The 20,312-nt window shown below is 42.5% G+C and overlaps 1 protein-coding gene across 2 annotated transcripts in view; it reads right to left on the bottom strand.

Moving 5' to 3' along the window:
- Vps13B (vacuolar protein sorting 13B) overlaps nucleotides 1-20,312 on the bottom strand; it is a 418,333-nt gene that overhangs the window by 192,767 nt on the left and 205,254 nt on the right. For both annotated transcript variants that reach the window (XM_068386782.1, XM_068386783.1), the window contains 3 exons: nucleotides 3,990-4,471; nucleotides 3,676-3,838; nucleotides 3,354-3,539 (listed from right to left, as the gene is read on the bottom strand). In XM_068386782.1, coding sequence (XP_068242883.1) covers nucleotides 3,354-3,539; nucleotides 3,676-3,838; nucleotides 3,990-4,471 — 831 coding nt within the window. The remainder of the gene's footprint in view (nucleotides 1-3,353; nucleotides 3,540-3,675; nucleotides 3,839-3,989; nucleotides 4,472-20,312) is intronic.

The following is a 20,312-nucleotide window of genomic DNA, read 5'->3' as shown; positions in this document are numbered from 1 at the left end:
CATTTCAGAATTGGACCACATAATCTTACGACTTGCTCATGGCTGACCTGTGTGAGGAGTCAACAAGTCTGGAGAAGTCTCCCTGGGAGGAGGCAGGCACTCCCAAACTGAGAACTTCCCCAGTCGAATACCACAAACTAGATCTGGAGGCCAGTCTAGTTGGAGGAAAGGAAAAGGAGGTCTTTCCTAGATCCTTCCTCTGGATGTCAATTGGTTGAGAGTTGAGAAAGCTCTCTAAACCGATCTAGCAAGAACCATCTTCTAGAAGGAGGATGTTTTTCTGGGTCTGCCCTTCAAAAACTGAGAGGGCGAGCTCTGAGGCATAGGTTGAGTAAAGTCCTCTGGATACAGAAATGTTAAAACTGTCAGAAGCTTTTTAAGGTCAGCTGTCTGCAGTGAATCCTGAGATACGTTCTCTAAAACTTCGGGTAAAGGAACATCGATCTCCTGAGACGAATGGGTAGGAGACAAAACCGCGTCATTCTGTCGGTTATCATCTTCCAAAAAGAACTCATCCTGTCTTGATGGAACATTGTAAAGGATACTATCCAATTGTGAGAAGCATCACGTCTGCATACTGCAGGTCTCGAGGGAGACACAGGTTCCAGTGCTTCCAGCTTAAGTCCAACATGCTTTAAGGAAGCATCAACATCGTGACCCCGATGCTGCGAGGGTAAGTCCTGCTCGCGTGCGTCCAACGTGCGTTCAGCATGCTGTATGTCAACAGCGTGACGCGAGGGAGCATTAGCTGCGCGAACAGAGAGTCGCGAAGGAGAGACAACCACTAGTCTATCATGCAACGAGGACAAGTCCTGACTGCATGAGATCAGCATGCGTCCAGATTGCTGTATGCATCCAGATTGCTGCATGCGTCCATGTTGCCTTGAGGTTCCAGCGTGCTGCATGCGTCCCGCATGCTGTAAGTTTACCGCGTGAATCGAAGAAGCGATAGTATTGTGTCCAGCAAGCCGCGAAGGAAAGACAACTGTTTGTCTATCATGCTATGTGGACAAATCCTGACTGCATGCATCCAGCATAAGTCCACGCTGCTGCATGAGTCCAGGTTGCTGTAAGCTTCAAGCATGCCGCGAGGGAGAACCTTACTGCCTCCCGTAATGCGACTGGATCGCTGCGAGGGAGTGTCCATGAGCGTTGCAGCTTGCATGCGTTCTTGCCGCGAGAGCGTACTCGGAACTATGACGTACGCGATTCTCACGCGGAAGAGCATCCAACTCGCGTGTGTACAGTATGAGTTCAGCTCGCGTGCATCCAGCATGCTACATGCGTTAAGCATGCGTCCCACATGCCGAATGCGTCCCGCATGCCGAATGCGTCCCGCATGCCAAATGCGTCCCGCATGCCATATGCGTCCTGCATGCAGCATGCGTGCAGTGAGGAAGCGACAAGATCTATGTCGCTTCCCGAAAACACATCTAGATCGCTGTGAGGGAGCGATCTCGACGCTCGGTCCCATGACGAGCCACTCTCTTGTCTAGCGGGACGGGAAAACGTAAAACGCCAGTCTCGCGTCAACCGACGGCGAGGATAACACTTTTACCTCGCCTTTCTAATGGCGAGGGTGAGCGTACTGGGATACGACAACAGAATCGTTCGAGGGGACGTTCGATCGCTGATCGTGGTCTGACATCTCCCTTAGCCTTTCGACTTTCCTTCTCCCAGTGGTTGGGGAGCATGGAAGAGGTCCCGGGCTAGGAGTATGACGGACACGAACGAACGCACCCTCCACAGCACTGTGTCATTTTACGTGACATTGAAAACTAGCACTTTTAACAATTTCACATTAGATCTTAATAGACCTTCCCGTTGCGAGAAATTATACTTTTTCGCCAAGGGCTAGAAAGAAAATACAATAGGTTATATGATTAATATTATTATTCTCAAAATCGAAATATAAAATAACGATACAATTAATTGTGAAACAATAACGATCGTCAAGAGTATTACGTATCGTAAATTGACTGCATTGCGTCATTTTACATGCCATTGAATACTAGCACTTTTAACTTTCACATTAGATCATAATAGACCTGCCCGTTGCGAGAGATTATACTTTTCCGCCAAGGGCCAGAAAGAAAATACAATAGAATATATGATTAACATTAGTATTCTCAAAATCGAAATATTAAATAACGATATGAGTATTGTGAAACAAAAACGATAGAGAGTACTACGAGCGTAAATTGGTTGTACACTCGTGAATCTCTATATCGAAAATTAACTAAGGGAAATATACTAATAGGACAAATATATACTTGAAAATAATATATTTCCCTACTGTACATAATAAACATACTTATGCTTAGTAAGTTAATATTTTAAACATTTCTTGCAAGAAAAGAAAATAATTCACATAATGCAAGTCATACTAAGAAGATTACGTCACAGGATTGTGACGTCATCGCGATGGCGGACTGAATTCCTTCAAGGTAATCAGATCTCGCTCTGCTAAGAGTTTACGTCACATAATTGTGACGTTACAATGTTATAATGTTTAAATGTTTTTCCTTCCAGTATATCTTTAAGAGTTGTTCGTTAGTTAATAAAGTAGGGGGAAAAAATTCCTTGATCCCTCAATCTTACAAACATGGAAAGAAAACAAATACATACATGCTCCCTGCTAATTACTGTGCGGGAACCAAGAGCAGCTCGAAAGCCGGACTAGCCCCACACACAAAGTTTAACAACAGAGGAGCCATCTTGAAAATCAAGTTAAATTAAACTGTCCAAGTTGGACCAGTAAAAAACTATCCGATTCAATATCTTCAATAGTTGAAAGGCAGCGAAAGCCATGAACAATAATCAGACAAAAGGTACTTCACCAAATTGTAGAATAAAGTAATATATCAGCGAAACAAATTTCCTAGGTGTTGACTCGATCAACGACAGGGAATTTCTGAAGAATGTTGGGGCTGGTTCTGGTAACCTATGAGAGATGGCACTCATGTATGACCACCTACTGTCATGGCGGCGATTGCCGCGAAATTGGATTTCTGTCGTGCCACGTCGAAACGCGGGATTTAAGCTATATATATGTAACTACCATGGAAGTTACATATTTAAAAAAAAAAAATATATATATATATATATATATATATATATATATATATATATGTATGTATGTATATATGTATGTATGTATGTATAGACACTTGCTCTTTATTACAACAAATACAGGAGATGATGTACACTATATAATGTGCAATGCACATAACCTACTTTGAGAATAAACCTAATCAAAACAACACTACAGTAAACTTGCATATATGTCTACAGTATCGGGAAATGCAAATTTCTCTGCCTACAGTTAAAACAAGGCTTTTCCACAATATTACCTGGTTGTGTCTTCAATAATTTCTTGAAGAAGTATGAACTGTGGCAGGCTAATATGCAAGTCAATATCTGAGGTAGCATTAATCTCCAATGAATGTCCTGCCACTAAAACATTGGACAGGTTTTCATTAGCATCTTCACTTCCTCGGTAAACAATGGCTGGAGCTGCAATAATTCTGCTATCAAATCTGCAAAGACCAAAACCATAAGAACATTGTTAAATCTTCTCTTGAAAAAAATTACACCAATATCATGAAAAAATGCAGCAAAGGCTAGATTCTTTAGATTTTATTCCATATATAAGGTATTAACTAAAAGCAATACCTAGCAATGAAAGGATGAAGAATTATATCAGTGTTTTTATTGTCCTGTGTCGGATCATAATTGTTCCACTCGAGAGCTGGATTTTCTCCCATGACCCTAAGTCGTTCCCCTGATGAACTACGAGGCCGTCCTCCTTTCACATGAACTAAATCATACCACGATCCTAAGTAAAAATAAGACACAAATATATTATAACTGACATAACTTTCATGTTAATTATACAAAACAAAAAGACATAACAATAGTAATTAAGGTAAGTTACTCTAAATATAGACATTATCCTTTCAAAAACAACAAATCTTTATCAGCCTTACCAGTGCTAATGCTAAATCCTGAGAGGTCAATTTGATACTGTCGATCTTCCACCTCAGATCCAGGCACACCCAATATCCTGGCTCGCTCCGCCATATGAAAGATGTCTGATCGAATCATGATACGAGAGAGTGGATTATCTACCTGAGGAGTAATCATGGTAGAATCTAGCTGTATTAGGAACATGTTTTGAACAGACAAATCTTCACTTGATGTGTCACGTGATGGAAGAAAGAGACGGATTGTTTCCGCATGAAGATACACTAGTGGCAGTGTATGATTGTTTAATTGCATGCCCAAAGGAGTCTTTGAAACTGCTCTTCCAGTATGCATTAAATTCTTTGGTATTTGCAACTGCAACCAGGGTTCATAGACAGTTGCAAAAATATGTAAAGACGCTGGAAAACATACACAATCAAATGGCTGAATGCGAATGTCGACTTCACTCAGGTAGTGATCTGCTGTCTTATCATTTGGCATATTTCTGAAAAATTTAAAATCATGCAGCACTTTATTTTTGTAATGATTAATACAACTTATTTGACTACTGTACCATAAAATTTACATACTGTAAGTTAAGAATTCTAAAGTTGAAAAGTTCAATCTTGCAGCAAATGTTTTTATGTTGAATAGACTGACATAAGTCTTTTTATAGTTTATATATGACATATATGTTTTTGATGTTCCTGTTTTAAAATATATGATTGCTATTTTTTTCTCAGTGTTTATTTATTTCCTTATTCCCTTCCCTCACTGGGTTATTTTTTCCTGTTGGAGCCCTTGGGCTTATAGCATCTTGTTTTTCCAACTAGGGTTGTAGCTTGGCCAGTAATAATAATGATAATAGCAAACAAAATCACTTATTTTAAAGTAATTTGTATTTTTCCTAGCTATACAGACCCAAGTCCTTTAATAGAGAGTCTTTCAGTGTGGGTTGGATATAGTTATTAGAATTGTTCAAAGAGTGGATAAACTACTGAAGGAGGATGCAGGCCACCACCAGTTTGAAAGCCTTTTTATTTACCTTTCGGCCCGGGACTGAGACGGGTGGTTGAGAAGGAAAGTTAGGTTTAAAGGACTCTGGTTTTATAGTTAGGAAAAAATAGAAATTACTTTAAATATTTATTATTTGTTCCTACGCGATACAAACCATTGTCCTTTAACAGGGAGATTCACTCTTTGGTGGGTTGGAAGTCCCTGAAGAGCCAAACTTGACGGCTCTTTTTCTTCCCTAGAAGTGTCCAACAATCAGGTCCAGTACGGGAGAAAAGTGGCGACTCCAGTAATCTCTAACTGTCTTTCATAGGGATGAGAAGACTGACAGAACTTGCCATGATATCCCTAAAAGGGTATATCAGTTTGGAATAATATAATATACCTGTATGATGATCAATGGATTGGTATAGATTCCAACATCCTCCCCCACATTTAGTGAGGATGGGAGAAATACTACTATAGGGATAAAGAATGGCGCTAAAAAGTGTAACTTATCAGTATTAGGTCCGATCAAGCATGTAATGTTTAAACTGCCTTGTGCCTCAGATTAGGAAAAGAAAAATGAAGGAGAACGACAATCATTTTACCATTCACTCCAGACTTACATCTACCCATTACTATAAAAAAGAGGCTTCTTGTCCCATGCAGGAACTGGGCTGGTTACACAACTACTTGAGCAGCCACAACAGGACCAAGCACAAAGGTGTCAATGGACTTGTGGGTATACTTTCATGAGTAAAAGGCAATTAAAGGTGGACTATTGTTCTCAGATTCCATCTTTCAGTGTCTGGCCCCTCAACTGGTTTCTTGTGAAAGCTAAAGTGGGACCTGTACCCCATAACTTTGTGAGCCCTGGTCATATCTGGTACTTGGACCCTCTTAGTGGTCTGGATCCAGTGAGGAGCCTTTTACTCCCCCAACAGAGAGATAATATCGTCAAAAGTCCTTCAAGACTTCTTACAATTGGTTTTACTTGACATATTCATCTTTTTTTTGAAAGACAGAGAAGTGTCAAAATCAGAATTAGAAGAATAGGAGAAGTAAATTAGCTTCTTCCTCTTACCACCTTTCCTCTCTCACTCTTTGAGCAGAGGAGACAACGTCTGAGCAACCTACATTGACTATGCTCCTCCACAGAGAGTAGCCACAGGGATTGTTCCAACACGAACCATAACACTGTGGATCATTATCACAAAGAAACCAGTAGGCACTCGCAAGGATGATATGACAAATTTGGAAGTAATTTGTATTTTCCCTAAAGATACAAACCTGAAACATTAATAAGGGATATTGCTTTCAGTAAAGCTGAAAGACAGCCCATAAGATTTTTAACAAGGGTTAACCACTCGCCCGCTAGTTGGAGGGGGGAGGGGGGAGTATTAGCTACTCCTCTCAATCACACACCTGGGTTGAGAACCCACTTTGCCTGGAGGTAGGACTTCAAGGGGGACCGGTGCTGGCAGGCCGATCTGTATAAGTAGCTACAGGTTTGTATCATTAGGAAAAATAACAAATTTGTATTTTTCCTAGTATACAAACCTGGAGCTATTCATAGGGGGGGAGGGTATACTTTCAGCTCAGCTGAAAGACGAGCCATGATAATTTTAGTGAGGGATAACTACCCCATCCGCTAGTTAGCAGGTGGGGGGTGGGGTAGACTGGCTACCCTGCTCACTCACACCTCTCGGCTGAGTAACCACTTTGCTTTATGGCAGGATTTCTTGGGGGACAGGGTGGGGGGCCAATTTGTATAAAGAGTTCCAGGTTTGCATACTAGGAAAAATACAAATTACTTACAAATTTGTTATTTGTTCCGGCGTAGATACAAACCCTCCGCTATTTATAGGGTGACTTAACTCTTAGGAGGGAGGAAGTCCTCACCAACTGGCCTTGGTCATGACCCGGGGTCCTCTCTATTTCGATCTGTGATCGACAGTAGAAGGGACCCTACCCTCGCTAAAATCAAGTGCCGATATGAGGTAATGCACTGATAGCGGCCTGCAGAAGCTTGTGTGTGAGTGGAACTAACAGTGTGGCTTGTCTTTAATATAGGAACTCGAGTACAGAACCTATTGTTCTTAAAGACTTACCCAATACCCTCTTTCTAAAAGTTATTGGGGACGTAACAAAGTATTCTTCTATATTTAGGAGGCACAAGGGAAATAGGTCTTACCTGCAGCGAGGTGAGGTCAGCTATGCTAAGGCTTGCGGAGCTGTTTTCCCCAGAGGGGAGAAGGTGAAAGGCATTCTTACTCATTCACCCCAGACTAATCCAAGCAGCATCAGCCCTCAACCCTCTACTACTTGTCCATCAAGGAGCCTGAGGTGTTTAGACCATTTGTTGTGCGACCACCACAGGACCAATGGAAAAGGTCTCCATGTTCTTGTGGGTTACGTCTTTGCAGGTAGTGGGCCGTGAAGGTCGATTGACGCTTCCACATGCCCACTTAAAGTATCTGCACCAAATTGGACGTGCGCGCCAATCGGGTCATGCACGCCAATCCGGTCGTTCACGCCAATCCGGTCGTTCACGCCAATCCGGTCGTGCACGCTAATCTGGTCGTGCGCGTCAATTTGGTCGTGCACGCCAAACCGGTCGTGCGTGCCCGATTGTCCGTGCGGGCAAAAGGTTGGTCGTGCGCGTCAATTTGCGCACGAGAGCTCTCAGTGTGGCGAGAGTACTCACTACTACATTTACCCAAAGGTTCACGATAGCCTGTGTTTTGTGAGCACGAACGGTCAACACAACGAGAGCCTGCAAACTCTGTCATATAAGTATGGCTATGATCACGAGAACCCAAAGGTTCAGCGTGAACTGCGTTGTGAGACCACGAAGGGTCAGCGCAAACGAGAAATGGAAATTTCTCTGTCACGAGACCCCGAAGGATCAGCGTGATTAAGGGCACGAGAGACCTTAGGCCTAACGTAGCCTGTGTTGCGAGACCCCGAAGGGTCAGCGCAACGAGAAACCGAAGTTTCCCTTTCACTAAACACCGAAGTGTCGGAGTGACCAAAGTTACGAGAGCCCAAGGGTTCTGCGTAACAAGAAACCGAAGTTTCCCTGTCTCAAACCACCGAAGTGTCAGTGACTAAAGATACGAGAGCCCAAGGGTTCAACGTAACTAATGTTACCAGACCCAGAAGGGTCAGCGTAACGAGAAACCGAAGTTCCTGTCACAAAACACTGAAGTGTCAGAGTGACTAGTTACTAGAGCCCAAGGGTTCAGCGTAACTAATGTTATGAGACCCCGAAGGGTCAGCGTAACGGGAAACCGAACTTTCCCTGTCACAAAACACCGAAGTGTCCAAGTGACTAAAGTTACGAGAGCCCAAGGGGTCAGCGTAACTAATGTTACGAGACCCCTAAGGATCAGCGTAACGAGGAACCGAGGTTCCTCTGTCACGAGACCCTGGAAGGTCAGCGTGATTGATGGCACAAGTTCCCGAAGGCTCAAGGTTACCATCGTTACGAAAGCCCGAAGGTTCAGCGTCACTGAAACCCGAAGATTTCGAGTCCCGAAGGACTCCTACTGTCATGAGAACTCGCAGGATCAACATGACGAGAGCCTGTGGGCTCAAGGATCACGCCAGCCCAAAGGGTGATCGTAACGAGACTCCGAAGGATCAAGGAGAACCAGCAGCTTCAAAGATAACTCCTACGCATAAGAGGTTTGTTCTCCCGAAGGAGAACATCGCTTAAGATAAGGCTCTTGCTCCGCCCCTGAAGGAGAACCAAAAGTCTAACGGGGGACCGCCGATGCCCATAGGCGGTCTTCTCTCGAGAACGAGAATAACCTGCTTCGGAGAAAGCTGTGCTACCGCCCCTGGTGGATCAGCAAACTCCTACAAGTTATATCTCGCAAACGAGAGGGAAGTTCTCCCGAAGGAGATCACCTAAGACAAGCTTTCTCCCAGTTCTACGGGAATAAAGCGTAGGCGTAAAATATCTCTCTCGCGAACAAGAGAAGTCCTCCCGAAGAAGGACATCGCCTAAGACAAGCTTCCTCCCAGCTCTATTGGAATAAAGCGTAGGCGTAAAATATCTCTCTCGCAAACGAGAGTGAAGTCCTTCTTAAGGAGGACAAGCCAAAGAGAAGCTTTCTCCCAGTTCTATGGAAAAAAAAGCGTAGGCTTAATAATATCTCTCTCGCGAACGAGAGTGAAGTCCTCCCGAAGAAAGACATCGCCTAAGACAAGCTTTCTCCCCGCTCTATGGGGAAAAAAGCGTAAGCATAAGAAACTCTCTCTCACAAACGAGAGAGAAGTCCTCCCAAAGGAGGACATCGCCTAAGGCAAGCTTTCTCCCAGCACTATGGGAAAAAAGCATAGGCGTAAAAAATCTCTCTCGCAAATGAGAGAGAAGTCCTCCCGCAAGAGGACATAGCCTAAGTAAAGCTTTCTCCCAGCTCTATGGGAAAAAAACCATAGGCGTAAACAAAAATCACTTTTTCTCTCTCTCGCGAGAGAGAGAGAGAAGTTCCCCTCGAAGGAGGAACATCAAGTTGAAAGTTGACAGCGAATGCTACCTCGTAATGAGGGCAGCTCACGAGCTACCACATGGAGCGCACGATACGAACAGGGCAGCCGTAGCACTCAGCCTTGTGTTCTACGTCGCTGTTACCTGTGAAAAAAAATGAAGTTGTTATCAATTACAATTCATACTCCGTTGCACAAAATACACTATTCGGCAAATAAGTCACCTTCCTTGTAAGATAATTCCTCGAAAGGGAGCTGAACTGTTATACACTTGAATTCAGTAATGAAAAACACACAGCAGTGTTGAAAACCTTCTTGAGGAGCCACTGCCAGGTCACATAACCCATTGGTGGCCCTCATGCAGGCCAAGATCTGCTTGAAGGCATGCTGTGACTCCTTCTGCTCAGCCTCCGATAACTTCAGCCTAGCAGCTTTAGGTAGACTGTTGTCATCGTCATCAATGTCATCCTCCCACGAGACACCATCCAGGGGTGGGTCGAGGTCATCAATTGCGTGATGGGCGTCACTTACTGATGGCCCTGCAGGGTTCGGGGATGGTCTCCTTGGACCTTCTGAAGGTCTAGAAGTCGTTGGGTAGCGTCTTAGCGTCCTTCAGCTCCTTCCTAGAAGGAAAGAAAACTTCAAGAGTGAATGTCTCGGAAGTTCTTCCCTTCGAGTCACCTGCTGAGGGAGACACATCTTCCTATAAGGGTTTGAAGTCCAGTCGAACCTCCGTTGGAACCACCTTAATGGAGACGGACGGAAAGCATCCACCAGAGACTATTCTTTGAAAGGAAGAGACTCTTTGCTAGCTGGAAGAGGGTGAGAGCCTACTTGAGGAGGAGTAGGCACAATACTGAGCCTTTGCTTAGATGTCTGTACCGGTGTCAGCTTGATCCTGGGTCAGCTGTTTAGATACTTCTTGCTTCCTCTTCAAGGGAGAGGTGGAAGAAGCTAGGGGTTCTCGAGGGGGAGAAACCGTGGATTTCTCCCTTGGGTTCGCTGGAGGAGAAGATGACTTTTCCAGTGGAATCCTGGGTGTTTTGGATGGTAGAACAGGAGGAACACCACCTACAAATGCCTGGGGAATGGTGCTAACCAGGGCGTTGAACTACGGTTTCTGTCCCACAACAGAGCTGGCGGAAAGAGCGCCCTGAGGGTTTCTGAAAAGGAGGAACATTCCTACCAGGATCAATCGATGATTGGATAGATTTGTAGGGTCCACCTTACAGGGGGAAAGGAACATGTCGGTTTGCTGGTTCCTTGGGATTCTTGAAAGTCGGGTCTTCCCAAAGGGGAGACCATTGGGAGTCGTCCTTCCCGCAAGAGTTTCTCTTAGGAAAACGTGATGGTCGGCGCTTGCGGGCCAAAGAATGAAGGATGAATCTCTATGGGGTGCGGGCAAACGGCAGGATTGCGAGTGCCGATGCCCCGGCGAGTGACGAGAAGCTAATAAAGGGAGTGCCTGGAAGACTGTCTCCTCTCTGGCGAATGACAGCATTTCACTGAACAACCACATTCTGGCAAATGACTAAATTCTGGCAAATGATGGCTGGTTGGAGATCGCTTAGGAACTGGCAAACGTTGTCATTCTGGTGCACGATGGTTAGCTGGCAAATGATGGTTGCTTGGAGAACACTTAGGATCCGGCGAGCGGTGAGTTATAAGTGTGTGACGAGCAGTTGTGGACTGACAAACTGCTGGTGACCAACGAGTAGCAGACGAACGCCGAGAAGCTAATAAACAGGGGGCAGAAGGAGAATACTGGTTAACGACCGATCTCCGAGTCTCAAGAGAGTTGTTGGTGAATGACGAACTGTCGGAGAATGATGAGTGGTTGCCAATCAATAAACCATTGGTAATCGGTGAGAAGCCAAAGAATGTTAAACAGACGGATGAGTCACAGATACGTGACGACAGGCTGGGGAACTGCGGATAATCAGAAAATCACAAGCTGCGGGAGTTCGGCAAGCAGTCGGAGAATCTGGCGATTTAATTGTAGCTGGTGAACAATGAACAGCTCTTCAGTGGCAAGATGTCGCATCGTGACGTTGGACTGGCAAACACTGCAAGGCTGGCGAACGGCAAGTCCTGGAAGAGTCCGATAAGGCAGGCGAGGGTCAAGAACCAGCAGGCAGTCGGCGAGGCTGACGACTCATCAAGCTGATGATCTCTAGGTCAGCGCTACGCCCGAGGTGGCAAGGGTTAAAGAGTGGGTGAGCAGTGAGGTCCTGGCGAGTTACAATCCTCCAAAGGGGATCGTCCGGGTGACGAAAGAGAGACGAAGAGACATCTCTTAGCCAGAGGCGAAGGAGAGCATCTGAGGCGACGATGAGGACCATGAACTTTGCGAGCGAGCTCATGACAATGATGTTCCTCCGCAGGGGGGGACTGCTCAGTAAGAGGATCTCTGGAAGATCCCCGGAGGTAGATCTCATTCTAGGGCGAGAGAGATGCCAACCTGCATGAGACTTGCCTTGGACTATGCTCTGCCCCCGACGTAAGAGTCGGCTCAGCAAGGGGGGAAACACAATCTTCGGCAATGACGACAACTGCAGCCGAAGAGGCAGGGCGGGAATAGTCGGCAGACACTGCAGACACCTCAGGATCACAAAAGTTGACACTCAGCAGAGATATGGGATCCACCTCGGTGGAAGGCGATGATCTCTTCCTCTCCGCACCAAGCTGATTTAGCTGGAGAAGTGCCTTCTTCAGAGGAGGGCCGGTCAAGCCATGGGACGGCCATGCCAGAAACACATCAGAAAAAGGGCAGGTCTCCCTGGGGGGAGGAGCGGGGCCACTTCACTAGGGGAATCAGTGCTGACCCTAGAGGACCGAGGTTGACCTGGGGTTAAACAGTCTACACCTCTGTTTGACGGTTCCTCTGGGGAAACTAACCGAACAGGAGCTTTGAGGTGAGGTCGGGGAATGTAAGAAGAAGCTTTGGTTTTCTTCGACTTTGAGGAAGGCCCCGAAGGCAGAGAATCCTTTTTAGCCTTCTTCTTCCGTTGATGCCGAAACTTCTCCCACTGGGAGGTAGACAATCCCGCCAGTCAGGCAGGTGTTATCCTTTTCACACTGCTGCCCTCTGCAAGCAAGACATAACCGATGCAGGTCTGTTTCAACGGATGACATAAAGGTCACGCAGGAGCGGCCCTCAGATCCTGGGCTGGTCTGTATTAAGACAGCTAAAAAGAGAGCAGACACACACATTCTGAAAAGAAAAAGCAAAACAAAACATTAATAGGTAATGACACGTCAACCATGGTGAGGGAGAAGAGCAGTAACATCCATTCTCCATCCGAGCCTGAAGCAAAGTGGGTTCTCAACTCAGGTGAGTGAGTTAGAGGGATAGCTACTACAACCACCCACCCCCGCCAACTAGCGGGCGGATGGTTAACCCTCAGTAAAATTCTAATAGCTCGTCTTCCCCTATAAATAGCGTTGGTTTCTATTTAGTGACGGAACAAACAGGTAATATTCTCTGGAATAGTGTCACAGGGGCTAGGGTTACTGGTACAGGAATTCCGGAGCCACGGGCCCAGGGTCACAGACACGCGTTGACAGGCACAGAAGTGATGAACACAAGGGTTGATAATTTACACTATATTTACTTTCTATTCCATATATTGGCTTACTTTTGTAATCCAATAACAATACATCCCATCAGCTGACTAACTCTCCTACAATCTCCTTCACTGTCAACTGTGAAGTCACGTACACAACTCATTTCTTCACTAATTATCACTATATTGCCTATTTACTTATTAGAAACCAATTTCTTTATGTTTTTCTCACAATCTTCTCTATATATCTTTATATTCACCCCTTCTAATAATATTGCTACACAATAATCATTCAACTATTCTAAATTCTCTTACTAAAAATAAATCCTCTAATTAATCATACTTATCTCTTTCTCCTCCGTTCTCTTCTCATTCCCTCCCAACAGTAGTCTCTTCTCTACAACCTCACCCTCCTCCATATCTCTACTCTCCACATATGCCCTGATGTTTTCCTCAGATACTCCTGCCTTGGTAAGTACATCAGCTATTTTCTTCTTTCCTGCTATCCATTGTGCCTCTTTTATTTCTTCAGATTCTATTTTTTTCTCTTATAGTTGCAATCTTTATTTTTAGTCATTTACCACTATCTCCCATACTTGATTTAATGGCTGTTAGTAGTGTTCTACTGTCTGTTTTCAGTATTGCCTTTAATTTTCTCTCTCCTATCAATTCCTCCCAAAACCTATTGAAATATATCAAACCTTCTAACACCTCCCCCACAATTAATGCCTCTACCTCAATAGTTGATTTTGCTACCCTTCTTGATTTTCAAGGCTTCCACCATATAAGTAACCCAATTGCATATTCCCATCATCAACATTTCCAAAGGATACATCTGCATATGCTTCCCAATAGATATTTTCTTCTTGTAGTTAATCTAATACCACCTCTCCCATTATATTTTTAACTCTCATTACTATTTTAATTAATTTTCTCATATCCTGTCTTGTACCTTCCTTAAATGCCTTACTTAATTCACTAATGCTCTACAATATTTCTGGCATTGTATGCAGAGATATCCAATTAAGCAGTGCAACCACGGACCAATACTATGTTAGTTCCTTCTGACTTAGTATTCTGTTAACAGTATATTGTCTAGCTTCTGGTTCCTTAACAGGGTTGACATATTTCCATTGATTGATATTTATCCTCCTTTCATTTTGCTCTACCATTACTCCGATGTACTTAAAACTCTAACTTCCCTCTTCACGCACTTTAAGTTTCACTCTTAGCCTTCCAATTGTCTATTCCATGAACCATTTATTTCCCCCGAAACAAAAGTCATTCACATGAGAGCATAATATTATACCAACCAATTTATTGTCTTTCTTCCAATAATAAATATTTGGCTCCAGTTTACCTCTCTTTACCCCAAGCTCTTTCCCTACACTAGCTTACACTAACATACTTTTGCATCCTTCAACCCATAAACTGTCTTCATCAATTTCCATAAACCACTCCAATCTCCTTCAACCGGTGGTTTCAAATATACCTCTCTCCGTGTTTGATCACCCTGCAAATATGCTATTTTCACATCTAACATGTAACAATTCCTTTTTTTTTTAATTTGGTGACTGTCAAGCATAATTTCAACAGTTCGCATTACAAGTGGGAGCATCTTTTTCCCAGTCTGGGATTTCTTCTTCAAAGCCTCTAGCAACCAATCTGGCCTTACATATCTCTTCACCTCCTTTAAACTTCTCAGTGACCATCCATATTGTGGATAAAGCTTTTTGCTCCGTATCTTCCACCTCCTCATATACTGTACATTGTTTTCTCTCCCACTCTCTAACTCCTTTTCCTTAACCTCTAACACATGCTGATTCCGATAATGAAACTAAACCTCTTCTTCTTCCCATATTTCTTCAATATACCCGTAATCTCTCAGGTTTATCCACCCTTTGTCACCAATAGAAGAATCCTGTACATTGTATGCATCTCCCCAGTATTTACTAGACCTTTTACAAGCCAAACTTATTACTGTTCATCTTTTCAGCTGACCAGTGTCTTTATTTATTGCTCTAACCATATTCCCTTTTCTCAACTTAAGTCATTTTTCTGTCAAGTCTTCCTCACCTACATCTTCCTCTTCTTTCTCATCATCTCTCTCTCTCTATTCTCTACCCTATTATTCCCAATAATCACTTCTGTCTCCTATGCATTTGTTACATCATTCTCTGGTACACTTACATCATTCATACTATTGTCCCTATTTCTATCAACCTTTGACGATCTTTCTTTTTCTATTACTTTACCCTGAACTTTTGTGATACATATCCTATCTATCTCTCTCAATGACCTACCATGTTTTACTGACTGTCTTAACCAACACTCCTACTACGTCAGCAGGCCCTCTCCATTCTTTTCTATCCTCTCTCTTGAAAACCCCCCATCACTCCAACTACTCCCTCCTCATGTTTATGTTCTCTATCGTTTTTATTCAAAGCAATTCTTAGTTTTCTGCAAGGCTCATATTTAATGAAAACCTCCCTAGCCTTGTGTACTACATTCAATGTATCTCTTACTATCTCTTCTTCAGTACTTACCTCTCTACTAGCTGGATTTGAAGTCTCTTCCCCTACTAAATTTGGTAAATCAGGATTTATACCAAAAACTAACTGATTGGGTAAAAATCCTCCATTATTTACTATGACTGGGAAAATCTAACCGAGGCCCTTTGTGTCAATAGGCGTAGGAGGAGATGATGATGATGATGATGATGATTTACTTAAGAGTTTCTTGCACATATCACCCATCTCAATGCTATTGGCCAACTCACATCTTCCTCATTTCTCCTTTTCCTCAGACTTCCTTTAAGGATTCTAACAGTTTTGTTGCACAATCCATTACTCCAAGGTGTTTCTGCTGCTGTAGCCAACAATTTTATAGTCCACATTTCAGTCAATCTTCTCATTTTTTTCATTTTGAAACTCTACCCCATTATCAGAAAGTATTTTACACGGTGCTCCAAAAATGCAAACCATCCATCAATAAGCGCTCTTATGATAGTTTTTGGCCTTTTGTCACTAATCCAGTATGTTTGACATTTGGTGGCCATATCAACAATAACTATGAACTTCCATTCTTTCATCTCTTCTACATATAAAGCCAAAACCTCATTAAATATTTTACTCCAAGAAAATCCTACTACAGGTTTCCCTGGATTCTTCTTATACTTCCTACATATTTCACAAGTTGCAATTAAATCTGTTATTAGCCCCCAAACTTCCTTTTCTGTCCTCTTCTGTTAACCTCCAAATCTTTTCCTCACTTCCATGTCCAAAATGCCCAAAACGTAAGTGTAACTTCATAATTGCTCCCTTAATTTCTTTGTTACTTAGTCCCTTTCATCCCTCTAATATCAATTCCTCTTTTACTCTCTTCAAAATTGGTAGTCATAAATGACCCTGTTCATCCTCTCTCAAATTAATTCTTATTTCACATAATGCTTCTATTTCTACCAAATTTTACTTCATATCTATCCTCATACCAATCCTATTCATTGTTTTCTTCTCTTTTAACAAAGGTATGTCACCTTGGAAAATTTCTGTCTTTAAATAAAATATTTTCCATTTCAACAAGACTGGAATTTCCATTACACCTTTAGATTTATATGATGACTCCCCAAACTTCAGGACCTCATTTGTTCCATCTCTGGTGTCCTTCACTCTTTTCAAATCTCCAAGGCTTAAACGAACTACAACCCTAGCTATTCATAATTCACCCCACACAGTTGATTTACATCTTGTATCTAAAATAGCATCAACCTTTCCCAAAGAGCTCATATTTGTTTCTTGAATTTCTCCTACATGAATTTCTCCCCTACATTACCTCTAACTTGTTTAAAGCTATGATTATTTTCCACATTACCAGTTTTATTCTCATCCAAATTGTTTTCAGATTTTTTTTTTATTCTGATAATTCTAAAGAAAATCTCTAGCCCAATGCCATTCTGAACTACATATAGCACACAATGTTACTTTCCTGTCTCTCTTAATTGATTTCTTCCACCTCTCCCTCTTATCCATCTAGTTCTACCCCTATTCCCATATCCTTCACTGTCTCTACCCATATTCAAGTTTTCTGAGCCCTACCAGTCCTCCAATTCCTTGTTCCCTAATCCTCTCTTCAGTATCTTGGACACTGAATCATACTCAAGTTTACCTTGTCCATGTGCAGCCAACACCATCTGTTTTTGATTCTCGGTGAGATTTGCCTGTTCCAAAACATGAAAACCTTTAGCCTCCCCCTCAAACAAACCTTTTCCTATAGCCTTAATGCATTCTAAAGCTGCAGTCTCATACCTAATTATGAAATCTCTCATTTTTTCACCAGATCCTCCCTCTATTTTAAAGTTCTTCTTCATCTTCCAATAGTTATTCATTCTTGTGTTCTTTAGATATACTTCATCTAATTTCTTTGATATTAACTTTGAACTGTCTGCACTTTTCAGTTTTTCACAATCTGTCTCTTCTGTCAGTTCTAAAGCCTATCTTTTCAAACTCAATCTAATCTCTAAACCTGGATATCTAACATCCTCTCACATACTACCAACCAATCCTTTACCTGACCTTTTAAACCTTTGTATTCTGACTATTAATCACAAAGCCTAAGACATTCCTTCCTCTATCTCCATTCCATCTCCTTAGTGTCTCCCATAGTGCTAGCCTAACTAAAGAATTCTGACAACCAACACTAACTAAAGAATTCTGACAATCAATATACAGTCGAATGCCTAGGTTTACAACGAACCATGCTCTGCTACCAATGATAAATCTACACTTTATTTACCTTCTATTCCATATGTCGGCTTATCAACACAAAAACATACAAACCAATTGAGACAAGAGAGCACGGCCACCACCTTTATAATAACAATGAATCCAATCAGCTGACTAATCTTGTAAAATTCTCCTTCACTGTCAACAACCCCCCATAACCTGATGTCATTAATTATCAATATATTGTCTATTTACTTATTAGAATCCAATCTTCTAATGTTTTTCTCACAATCTTCTCTATATATCTACACATTCACCCTTTCTAATAATACTGCTACACTTCATAATCGTTCAACTATTCTAAATTCTCTTCATCATCACCTCTTCCTACATCTATTGACGCAAAGGGCCTCGGTTAGATTTCACCAGTCGTCTCTATCTTGAGCTTTAACTTGAATACTTCGCCATTAATCATTTCCATTCTCTTACTTGAAATAAATCATCAAAATAAATCCTCTAACTAATCACGGGTGACAGGTACAGTGTTGAGGTTGATGCACACAGATGCGATGTGTCTAGCAGAAATCTTTTTACTGCCATTGGGCACTAGTTTCTCTGGCAGGGGGGTGGAGCTCAAAGAGGAAACCTTTCTTTACTGTCATTGGGGTCTTTGGCACAAGGGTGATCACAGGGGGCACATCCTTGGCTTTAGAGACCTCTTGGCAATCATGCTCAATGGCTTCTTTGGAGTCACCACTGCTTTCACTAGCACTGGGTCACCATTGGGTTCCCTGGCATTAAGAATATCACTGGAAAAGTAGCCTTGGCTACCAGCTTCCTACATCGAGGATCTATCTGCAGGACCTAAAGAAGGCCAAACTTTCCTCGTCAAACTCATCAGCAGCAATCTACACTATAATCGGAGAGCTTCCAGCAAATACTGAGCAAGGCTGAATTCATTGGAGGTCCTCAGGCCACTGAATCTTGAAAAATTTGAAAATGTAGATCTAAGTTCTCTCGGCTCCCGAAGCATATTCCTTGGAACAGAGCCAAGGGCATATACGCAGAAGCTTTAGTGACCTGATTATTGATAAGGAAAGAACAGTGCAATAGCAATATAGCTTCTTTGGTAGCATCTTGGGTGTTGCCAAGGATGATGCTGAAAAGTCACCAGTTTTCCTTTTCCTCCTCAAAGCACAGGCTTGCCTCTGATCGGAAGGCCATGATTTACACTAAGCACATGAGGATGATTGCAAACAATCATATCTCCTACAAGAAGTGCTGACAGTGTGTGAATTTATAGCCAGTTTTATCATAAACCAATCATACCATCCATCCTTTCACCAAGCATTTACGAAAATCATGCTTTGCTTCCATAATAATGAGGAAGGAGTCAACCAGTGTTGGCTTGTGGCTAAAATTAGTGAGGGTGCTACTTCAGGAAAAAATTTAGCCCTTATTTTGATGTTGCATGAAAGGAAACCAACAGATACAGTACAAGAATATTCATTCAGAAACTTTATAGAACTCTAAAAGAACAAAATCTAACCAATTTTACTTACAATAACCTAAACTGTTACTGTTCAAGCTTGATCCCTTCATCTGAAAATTAAATCCATTCTTCTAATCTTAATATGTGTGAAGAAAAAAATTAACTATTTTCTCCTTGATCTCTGGATGACTATTGATGAACTTTTTCTCCATTAAAAGCAATGCAAGTGCATTTAGTCTTTCCAAATTCATAATGGTTTTAAGAATTTGTTCTATTCTTTTCAGTTTTGAAAGCAGCGTTTTGCCTCTGATACATTCATGGAAATTGTCAAGAGAACCGAAAAAAATGTAAAAGGAAAAAATTAATAATAAAGAATAGCTGAAAGTGGGATAATAAAGGAATTTTGACGAAGGAAAAATCTATTTCTGGGCGAGAGACTTGTGCCGCCCAGTGAAATGCTCCTTTAGCACCATTTCTAAGGTATATAACTGCTATATATTTCCAGAGAAAAAATTGCATAGGAATGCCAGGTTGAATCCAGCTCGCTCACCTATATAAGGTGTCGATATAATACTGGGGCGTGATAATTCACAACCAGAGGTCTCGCACCATTTAGATATCTCCTCTTCAAAATCCCCGCCACAGCGAGGTGCCGATCAACACTACTACCACTAACCTAACCCACGCCAGTGACGTCACTCCTCGTAGCACCCAAGGTTTGGGGCCCATGTTGGGAGGGAAGTCAAGGGAGGGTTCACTGGGCGGCACAGGTCTCTCGCCCAGAAATAGATTTTTCCTTCGTCAAAATCCCTTTTCTGGGCTCCGAGCGAAATTGTACAAGAGAAATGGTCCCAAAACTTGGAACAATACCTGAGGAAGTAAAATAAAATCCAAAATAACAGGTAAGAGGATAGCAAGACATAGTTCATTAAGATTCACTATGTTCAGGAGGAATCACATTCCCTGCTGCCACTGTAGCAAATATAAGGTTTCCAGAGGTTTTAAACAGTGGCGTTTAAATACTGTTGGAGACTTCCAGCCTGTATATTTAGAAAGCCCAGCGAAGTTCATAGT

Source organism: Palaemon carinicauda, chromosome 14 (assembly GCF_036898095.1).
Source record: "Palaemon carinicauda isolate YSFRI2023 chromosome 14, ASM3689809v2, whole genome shotgun sequence".
Taxonomy (NCBI): Eukaryota; Metazoa; Arthropoda; class Malacostraca; order Decapoda; family Palaemonidae; genus Palaemon; species Palaemon carinicauda.
This window is presented reverse-complemented; position numbering and strand designations above follow the sequence as displayed.